The sequence below is a fragment of the Mastacembelus armatus genome, chromosome 18 (assembly GCF_900324485.2).
Source record: "Mastacembelus armatus chromosome 18, fMasArm1.2, whole genome shotgun sequence".
In the NCBI taxonomy this organism is placed as follows: domain Eukaryota; kingdom Metazoa; phylum Chordata; class Actinopteri; order Synbranchiformes; family Mastacembelidae; genus Mastacembelus; species Mastacembelus armatus.
In genome coordinates, this window is record NC_046650.1 from 4,780,982 (window position 1) to 4,791,579 (window position 10,598).

Consider the following 10,598-nt stretch of genomic DNA (forward strand, 5'->3'; position numbering starts at 1 on the left):
CTCGTACAGCCAAACGCGGGGGCCTGCAGCATCGTCAGACACATGCCTTCTACGACGTTTGATTGGCGCGCCAGGAATAATCGCGGGACACGTACCTAGGTCACACAACGCATGCGCGCTGTCACCGTTTCCGTCGACGCGCCCGCCGTTTCCGGCGACGCGCCCACCGCCGCATCCGCCCCTGATAACGACGTCACTAGAGATTCCGCTGCTGCCCATGGTTGCTCGAAGTCGAACTTAGATAAAATCATACTGAATGACCCACATACACCTACATTTATACACCGTAACTGACACAACCCATGAGTAACGTCATGACCAATAGGAAAATCGCGCCGCCCGGTGGGTGGGGGGCGTGACGACGATTTTATGGTTTATTATCTTTATGACTGTCATAAATAACGGCCATAAAAAGTGACCCCCCTTAATAGCCCCCGCCGCATAAACCAGTATACACTACTACTGTCCAAAAGGAAAGATGATTTTTCCTATCATTTGAACAATAAAACAGCTCATATTAACAGCATCTTATAACAGTTTGCATAAATAGTGGGATGTTTTTATAAAGTCACTTTTCATCTGGTACCAGGGACATAGCAGTAAAACGTGTGTGAGTATGAGCTGCATATTAGGCCTCTCTGACTCAGGACTATGATGACTGAGATAAGTCTCTTCTCTTCATCTCACAAACCAAGTAATTTCTTCCTCACTGCCCAAGTCCAGTGCTACTCACTATCATTGGGCTCAAGGCAAGGCAAGTTTATTTGTATAGCACAATTCATACACAGAGTAATTCAAAGTAAAGGCAGGGTTTACAGAAACACAGAAGACAAGTTAAAGAGTGCAGACAAAATACTTTAGAGAAAACACTTTCAGTTGTCATATGCAGAGCTAAAACGAAAAAAGTTTTTAGCTTGGACTTAAACATTGCCAGAGATGAGGCTTGTCTAACATCATCAGGAAGACTATTCCAGATTTTAGCTACATAAAACTGAAACGATGCTTCTCCATGTTTAGTCCTGAATCTGGGCACGAGCAGAAGGCCTGTCCCTAATGTTCTCAGAGTCCAAGATGGTTCATATGGCAGCAACATGTCAGAGATGTACACACCCTGACAAAAGTCTTGTCGCCTATCCAAGTTGTAGGAACAGCAAATAACTTGACTTCTAGTTGATCATTTGGAATCAGAAGTGGCTTATATGAAAGGCAAAGGCCTCTAGATTTCGCTTATTTTACCAAAATAAAATCTTATCATGACATGATTTTTAATTATTTAATTAGGACAGAAAGGCCAGACATTGCTTAGACAAAAGTCTTGTCACTTAACAGAAATAATGTACAGTACAGAACATAAAGTTATGGTGCAGTGGAAAAAGAAGTAATATTGTGTGTGACTCCCATGAGCTTGGAGGACTGCATCCATATGTCTCGGCAATGACTCAAATAACGTATTAATAAAGTCATCTGGAATGGCAAAGAAAGCATTCTTGCAGGATTCCCAGAGTTCATCAAGATTCTTTGGTTTCATCTTCAATGCCTCCTCCTTCATCTTACCCCAGACATGCTCAATAATGTTCATGTCTGGTGACTGGGCTGGCCAATCCTGGAGCACCTTCACCTTCTTCGCAAATGTAACATGATTTTTTAGTTGTCTTCTGTTTAATGCTGGTTTCTGAGCACTAATTCAGCCATTGAGACCACTGCGTGAGAGAATTCAACAAACTGTTCTTGTAGATATGGGGGTTTCTGGTGACCAGTTGTTATGTAGCCCTGCTGCAGTTGAAAAAGGGCTGGCCCTGGACAGTCGAACCAACAAACGGTCCTTTCAAACAGTTGTCTGCCTGACCTGGGCCTGTCATGAACTTCACCAGTTTCTTCAAATCTTTTTCTCATCCTCTCCACTTGACGTTTAGATACATTAAAGATGTCTTCCACCTCAGCAGGAGACTTGGTCTTCAGGCTCTTGATGAACAGCACTTCGGTCTGTGGTTGAATCTTTGGCATGCTGTCAGGTCAGGATGCATTTCAAATGAAGGTTGGGTGTGCTGGGGTACTTCTTCTACACACCTGGGAATGTGTTAATTACAGTATTTGACACAGGTGATGCTCTAATCTGTGATTGGTTGAATCCTTTAAAGATGGGACAAGACTTTTGCCTAAGCAAAGTCTGACCTTTCTGTCCTAATTAAATAATTAAAAATTACGGCATGATAAGATTTTATTTTGGTAAAATAAGCGTAATGTCGAGGCCTTTGCCTTTCATATAAGCCACTTCTGATTCCAAATGATCAACTAGAAGTCAAGTTATTATTTGTTGTTCCTACAACTTGGATAGGCGACAAGACTTTTGTCAGGGTGTGTACTATGGTGCCAAGCCATGAAGAGACTTATCCACAAGCAAGGCTGTTTTAAAGTCTATTCTCTGAGCGACAGGAAGCCAGTGCAGAGATCTGAGAACAGGAGTAATGTGGTTGTACTTCCTGGATCTAGTCAGGACCCGAGCAGCAGCATTCTGAATGTACTGCAACTGCCTTAAAGCTCATTTTGAGAGCCCCATGAGCAATTACAGTAATCTAACTTGCTAGAGATAAGTGCATGGATGAGTCTTTCCAAATCTGGTTTAGACATGATCCCTTTGATTCTGGCAATGTTTGTGAGATGGTAAAATGCTGATGATAATATAGATTTAATGTGGCTGTTAAAATTCAAGTCTGAGTCCATGATTACCCCTAGATTTCTAACCTGATTTTAAGATTTTAGAGAAAGAGACTCGAGGTGACTGCTGACACTTTTTTTATTTTCTGTGGCCCAAAGATGATTATTTCAGTCTTGTCACTGTTTATATGGAGAAAGTTGTTTTGTATCCACATAGTGATCTGTTCAATACACTGACGCAGTGAATCGACTGGTCCATATTCACCTGCTATGAGTGATATGTAAATCTGAGTGTCATCTGCATAGTTATGGTAGGACACGTTATAGCTACATATTAGCTCGCCTAAAGGGAACATGTAAAGATTGAACAAAAGGGGTCCCAAGATGGACCCCTGGGGGACCCCACATGTCAACGCCATTGGGTCTGAGACGGAGTTACCAATTTCAATGAAGTACTTCCTGTCTTCAAGATAGGACTTAAACCATTTAAGGGCAGTACCAGAGATGCCTATCCAGTCCTCTATCCTTTGTAGCAGGATCACATGGTCCACGGTGTCAAAAGCCGCACTCAGATCCAACAGTACTAAGACAGAGACATTCGACATTCGATGATATGTATTGTCCTTCAGTCATTCCTCCCTGTTTGTAGTCTCCCTATAAGGAAATGTGGCAGTCACTGGTGTCTTTGCTGACTCCTTCTCTATCAAACACAGATTATATTTACAGTATATGGCAAATAAACCAGACTCTAGAAAAGAGAAAATGTACTGTAATTATATAAGGTTTTCCCATTTCTGCATGAATATATAATATGTTATATTGGCTTTTGGTCTCCATGAGTGAATTTAATCACTAAGGCAGATTAATATGATAAAAGCATCAGTTCTCTTTGCTGGCTGCATAAATGACATGAGTCTCCACTTGTCTCTGTGATACAGGCCTCCTGATTCTTATTTCTGCTGAACTCAGGGCTGTGTTCTTTAGGTCATCAGAGTCCAGATCCTGTAAATAAAGAGAACACACATCAGAAGTAGCTTCATCACAGCAAAACAGGTTATGATTTTATATATTTTGAATGATAACAGTCAACAATAAAGTTGCATTCAGTTAATTTCCTCATTAATAGCAATGTTATAGAAATAATATATCTGGTTAGTTAATTGACAACGTTACTAAAAATTCGGCTCTGCACAATGTGAGAAAACTCACTTTGATACTTACCATCCATGTCATCATCAAATTCATCGTCCCCTTTCAATGAAATGGAGATACATTTTGTTTGCATCTTATTTTGGCAGATTTGTATCATAATCATATTTTGATCTAGATCAGGTACAAATGCTGAGATAATAGTCAGCAAACTTGAACCTACTGAAGTGAAGTAGGTGAACACATGAGGGTGGACACTGTCCTGCATCAGGAGGAACTCAGTGTCCTTTGCACCACTGTAAGGTCTAACAGCTGCTCTAAGGATTTTATTCTGTTACCTGACAGCAGTCAGAGACATGGAGCTCTGTGCAGCACTCCAAGGAAATGCCTCCCCAGACCATCACTGACCCACCAGCAGATTGGTCACACTCAATGGTCCAGGCAGCATAATGTTCACCATGGCACCTCAAGACTCTGTCAGGGCCACTAATGTAGAACCTGCCAATTCTGATGTTCTCTGCTGAATACCAGTTGAGCTGTACTCTGCTGTGCTGCGAGCACAGTTTGAACTATAGGATGGTGGCCCTCATGCTGTGTTTTTCTGACAGTTTGGTCAGAATCATGGACACCAGTAGCTGCTGGAGATCATTTGTGTACAGATCTCACAGTGCTACCCCTGTTCCTCCTGGCACAAGGGAACAAATACTACAACTTGTTGATTCACTTTTGTCCCCCCACTCTACCCCTTTAGCTTCTGATTGGCTGAACACACCTGATCCAGGTAATCAGCAGTGGGCAGGACAATGGCCCTCAAGTACTGGAGTTGGACAGCCCTGCTATAAATATTTTATACAGCTCTGGAGGCTTTGGATTTTCTCTGTTAGCCAGTCTTTCCTGCTTCCTTTCAGTTTTCACTTTCAGAAATGTTTGATGTGAAAGACTTCATGATATTGACTTCAGGTGTGTTCAGACCCCTGTGCTGTGTCTTTATGTCAAGAAAGTGATGCTGCAGGCCTCTGCCTAACTCTTCTAATAAGAGCATCTCGACACAATCAGAGTTATTCCTCCTCAGTCCACCACCAGTCAGACAGAAAGCACTTATGCCCCTTTTCCATTACACAGTTTTAGCACTACTCGGCTTTACTCTACTCAACTGAACTTGGTCATTATCCACTACAATTCAGTACCACCTGAACGTGGGTGGGTGGTCATAGCAATGGAGGTGCGAAGCTGAAATGCCTGCCCCTCCTCAAATGACCACAGTGTTTTTTTTGCGAGTAGCTTTAGGCATTTGTCTCATTAAACATGATTGATTGATGATGATGATAAAGATGTTTTTGTTTTTTTTTCTTAATTGTTTTTGGGGCAGTTTTTGCCTTTATTTGATAGGACAGTGGAGAGAAACAGGAAATTAGGGGAGAGAACAAAGGAAAACATGCAGGTTATATGACGGCCGGCTCAAGAGCCAAACCGGCATCCCCTGCATATATGGACGGGTGCAACTACCTCTACACCACCAGCAGCCCCAAAGATGATTTTTTTTAAAACAACATGAAGCTTGTCTTTTCTGTTACAGAAAAAAGTCAGACAGTCGTCACTGTTTCCTTTCAACCTATTATTTGTAAGGCTACAACAACTAATCAAGATTATCAATAAAAATTGATTATTAAAATAGTTGGCAACAAATGTGTTTGATTAGTTAGGTTTAGTGGTGCAGCTGTTTGCAGCAGCTCCTGGTCACATGGTGAGCAGCTGCAGAGAGGAAAATGGCAGAAGCGGAGAAGAGTAAAACACAAACACACACACACACACACACATCGTTATTCTGATGAGTGACACAGGTCAGAGAGTCAGCGTGAATTAAATATTTCGGTGTTAAAATATAAAGTTCGGACAATGTCACATCAGTCCAGAGATAATCTGGACTTGTTAACACATGCAGCCAGAGCGGGATACACAACACAGACACCCGGTTGGACTGTTGTCTTACTATGTATGCCAGTTCTATTTATATAGGTCAGTAGGTCCCTACGCACCTAATAGGTGAGTTTTTTTCCCCCCATAGATCTTCATTGTCGTTATTACAAAATAAAATGGACAAAAACATACGCGCCGTTGCTATTGCTAATGTTAATTGCCATTGGCTGACTGAACCAAACTGAAACATTGATTTAGGCCGGGGGTTTGACTTCATCTCAGGCCGCTCTGAATGTGAGCAATATTGGCAGACATGCAGTGGGCTGTTGCTATGTACTATAGTTTCTATGCAGTATGGTTACTATGGGCGCTATCACTCTTAGGCACTGCATCAAGACTGAAAGTCTCATCTGATGTGAGGGTTCAGAGAGTTCGTCCACTTATCTGGGGCTGGCTGTACCTCAGGTGACAGAGCAAGTCATAGACCAAAGGTCTGGTGGTTTGATCCATCTTCACTAGTCCACACTCTGGGTTCAGTGTCCTTGGGTAGGACACTGAACCCAGAGTTGTCCCCAGTGGCTGTTCAACCTGTGTGAGCGGTTGGGTGAATGGGCAAATAGTGTAAAAGCGCTTTGAGTGCACCTGAGTGTAGAAAAGCACTCTACAAGTATAAAACATTTACCATTTATCCATCTGCTATGTTATTGCCTGCAGGCCACCAGGAATTGTCCCAGTGCTCAAATGATGACAACCAATTACTTAGGAGCAAAGTCCAGCTTATGTCTGGTCCATGTCCGTTGGAAAATTGCTTTTTTACATGCAGCTCACCAGGATAAACATCTAGCAGTGTTTTAGTGCATGTCTGAAAACATATCACTTTGTTAGAGTTAATGTCCCACTCACTTCAAGTGTGAAATGCTAGTAAACAAGGGCCTGTTTTAATGTAACACAATTTAAGATCTGTTCAAAAGTCATCACACGTAAAAATATTAGTTTTGATTTTTTTATTACATGTGTAGCCATTTCAGTGTTTAAGGCTGATATTTTGACAATAAGAGTTTAAAAACAGACTTCTCTATATTTTTTTGTAAAAATCTTATATGAACAGCAGCTTAGTGAGGCACCAGTTCCACCCTGAGCTGCAGTTTCATTTGCCTCCTGAGTCTATCTGGTTGCAGCGTATACAACATTTGGCTCCACCTCTCTTCTTCTTGCTCTTGAACCGAAAGTCACTGTTCCGTAGTTTAATTCCTCAGAATCCCGATTCTGTAAATATAGTGGGTATTTTAGGCAGTCATCTCATATAGTTTGAGAGAAAAACTAAGCAATGACTTCACATGTTTAATCATGTTATAAAAGTAACTTGAAGCTGGAATCACCTTGCTCCGTTGTGGGTTATTTTCTTCATGATTGGCTTAGTGACAGAAATAAGACACCAGGTCAGATAATGTACATTCAGTGTAAGATCTTTGGGTACAACTTTCTGACAAGTATCTGCAAAGTGATATTTCCATGGGTTTTAAATGCAAATTCTCAAATGCTAACATGATAAACTAAGAAAACGAACACTGTAACCAGGTAATCATCAGCAGGTTACCTGAATTACTTCTTGACCATAAACCACTTTGAAAAGGCACTTCATTAGAAAGTGATACCACACTGAAACAAAAGATGTTTAAACAAGAGGAAGACAGAAGAATTTGAAGTACCTTTCTGAAGTTTCCAGATTTTAACAACCAGACCAAAAATGACCATGAAAAGGAAAACAGTCACACCACCAAGGATCACACCCATCAGCTTGGTTGTTTCATCAGACTTTTCTACAACAGAAATCATTTAGTTGGATTAAATGTTTCCTCTGATGCTTAGGACATGGCTCTGCACAATGTGAGGAAACTCACTTTGATACTTACCATCCATGTCATCATCAAATTCATTGTCCCTTTTCAATGAAATAGAGATAAATTTAGTTTGCATCTTATTTTGGCAGATTTGTATCTTCATCACATTTTTATTTTCAAGTAGGAACATTTTACATATAGGTATCAATAAAGTTATGATTATATGTTTGCATCATTAGAGGAAATGACCAAGAAAAAAGGAGTAAAAAGAACAAAAGAATATACAGTAATCTTACCTTTAACGTTTAAACGTGTTACACTGAAAGTAGGACGACCATTTGTATAAAATCCACAGAAATACAGCCCAGAGTCTGATAAATCCACTTGTTTGATTTTGAGAAAGACTGTAGAGATGTTGGAGCTCATTTCAAATGTTCCACTTTGAAATCCATCACAGTATGAAACAACTGCATTAGCCGGGTATTTAACAGAGATGCAGCTGACCTTGGTCCCATTGACGAGTCTGAACCAGAATGTCAGAACATCATATTTAGACATGTTGGGACACAGCAGGTTGACTTCTTCACCAGGGTGGACCTTCATAGTCTGAGACTCAGCAGCTGAGACTGAGATCCAGCCTGAAACTAACAGCAGAGACAAGACATTTAAGAATCCGTTGAAATAAAGTTAAAATGACTGAAATGCTGCAGTTGTTTTGGGTAAAAGTTGAAAGAGTTATAAATAAAACTCAGAGAAATCCAATGGCAATACTTACTTAGTCTACAGAGACTTATAGCTGTTAGCAAGGCAAAGTTTGCCATGGTGTGTATTACTATAGCACAGCAATGTCCGTGACTGAACTGTGCTCCAGTAAGGCTGCTTCAAATGAGGGGTTGGGCGTGTGCTTCTTTTTTAAACTGAGCACAGAAATGCTTTCAGGAAAAAAAAGTGTTGATGCACAATATTATGTATGTATTCTTTAGACCATCTAACTTCTACAACAGAAGTCGCTTTTAGAAACAGATGAAATGTCTGATGTGAATTTAATGTTTCAAATATTTTCTGGACTCTTCTCTGAGATCAGGTATAAATGTTGAGATAATAGTCAGCAAACTTATGGTTAGTGCATAAAATGTTTTCCACATGAAATCCAGTGGAAAACAAGCTTCCAAACAATATTCTGATGCAGATAAAACTTTAAAGCTTCAATAAATATTCTCACCTTTAGTTGATGAACTTTGTCCTCATGTTGCTCACAGTGTCAGACAGTTGTGTAGAAGCAATAATATTTAATACCACCAGTACTGACAAGGACACGAGCAAACACAAAACTTGAGAAGTATCAGACAGGAAGGATCAGGAGAGATCATTTGTCTGTGGCCACCTCATTGAAAACCATTTCCTTCTTGGGGGTTGTCTTAGTTTTACATCTCCATCACACCTGTTGTCTCTTTAATGTGCATTTTATAATATGCATTTCATTTGTATTTATAAATATCATTTGTAATAAATGTATGCATTGCATTCTTATTAGGACATGTAGCTGTTCCATGTTCAGGACATCCTGTTTTGGGACTTTTATTTTGGTTTTATTTCCTGTTTTGCCTGGTTTCATCCCAAGTAGCTTTGTGTTCATTTATTTTGATTAGTTTCACCTGTGTCGGCCTGTGCCCCCCTGGTGTATCTCCTTGTGTGTGTATGTGTCTTCCCTAGGTAACTAGGGGATTAGCCTCACCTGATCCTAACTGGTCATCAGTGCAGGAAGTCTATAGACCAGCACTCTGTTTCACCTAGTTGCTGGATTGTATTGTTGTTGTACTACCTTGTCCAGATGTCATTCATCCATCCATCCCGGCTTATTCCTTAACCAGGTTCACAGGGATCTGCTGGAGCCTATCCCAGCTCTCTCTCGGGTGAAAGGCAGGGACCCTGGACAGGTCACCAGTCCATCACAGGGCCACATAGAGACAAACAACCTCACACACTCACACTCACTCCTATGGGCAATTTAGAGTCACCAATCAACCTGAAATACATGTTTTTGGACTGTGGGAGGAAACCAGAGTACCTGGAGAAAACCCACACAAGCACAGGGAGAACATGCAAACTCCACACAGAAAGGCCCCTGATGGGTTTCAAACCAGGAACCTTCTTGCTGTGAGGCAACAGTGCTAACTACTTACCCACCATGTCTTCCTCATGTGATTTCATCCTGTTCCCTGAGTTCTCGTCTCCTTGGCTCCTGTTTCCTTGTGTCTGTTGCCTGCCTCTTCCCTGTGTGTGGTTCCTGTCTCCTGTGTCTCTTTGGCATCATGCTTGTACGTGAGTCCGGTGTCTCCTGGTTGTTCCCGGTGTAAGACAGCGCACTCCTCTGAGTCTCCATGGTCTCTCTCTGCTCAAGTGGTCCATGTTCCCGGACTGTCTGTGTCTGGACTTCCCTGAACTCTGTCTCAGTGTCTGCGTTCCTGGACACCCCATGTACATACTTCAATTTAGTATTTAAACTTACCAGTATAAATGAAGTGCTTTGTCTGTATCTAGGGTCCGATCAATCTTAATTCACACCACCACATGTGACAGTAGCATCATTTCACACATTATATCAGATTTGACAGCAGTGGACCTTATTTTTCTCTTAAATTTCTATACAGCTCTAGAGGCTTTGGATTTTCTCTGTTAGCCAGTCTTTCCTGCTTCCTTTCAGTGGTCACTTTCAGAAATGTTTGATGTGAAAGACTTCATGATATTGACTTCAGGTGTGTTCAGACCCCTGTGCTGTGTCTTTATGTCAAGAAAGTTATGCTGCAGGCCTCTGACTGACTCTTCTAATAAGAGCATCTGGACACAATCAGAGTTATTCCTCCTCAGTCCACCACCAGTCAGACAGAAAACACATTTTCAGCAAAAAATCAATCAATTTTCTCTTCATGTCCTCAGGAGATTCATCATTATCTTCTGATGAAATAAACATAAGTAGAGTTTGACACACAAAACTGCTGCTATTTATTTATTTTTAAAATAATTGCACTTTTGATT

At 41.0% G+C, this 10,598-nt stretch overlaps 1 protein-coding gene across 1 annotated transcript; it reads right to left on the reverse strand.

The window, feature by feature from the left end:
- Positions 1-6,885: 6,885 nt before the first annotated feature.
- Positions 6,886-9,945, reverse strand: LOC113123660 (uncharacterized). The gene is made up of 6 exons (XM_026295885.1): positions 9,885-9,945; positions 7,859-8,206; positions 7,635-7,664; positions 7,431-7,541; positions 7,101-7,135; positions 6,886-6,987 (listed from the first exon to the last, which is right to left on the reverse strand). Exons 1-6 carry the CDS (start codon positions 9,943-9,945, stop codon positions 6,886-6,888), a joined length of 687 nt encoding a protein of 228 aa, XP_026151670.1.
- Positions 9,946-10,598: the final 653 nt, after the last annotated feature.

Coding starts and splice junctions, on each gene's coding strand:
- LOC113123660 (XM_026295885.1), bottom strand. CDS start 9,945: ATGGAGACTCAGAGGAGTGCGCTGTCTTACACCGGGAACAACCAGGAG. Junction 7,665..7,858: donor AACACGTTTAAACGTTAAAG/GTAAGATTACTG, acceptor TTTCATTGAAAA/GGGACAATGAATTTGATGAT. Junction 7,542..7,634: donor ATTTGATGATGACATGGATG/GTAAGTATCAAA, acceptor TTTCTGTTGTAG/AAAAGTCTGATGAAACAACC.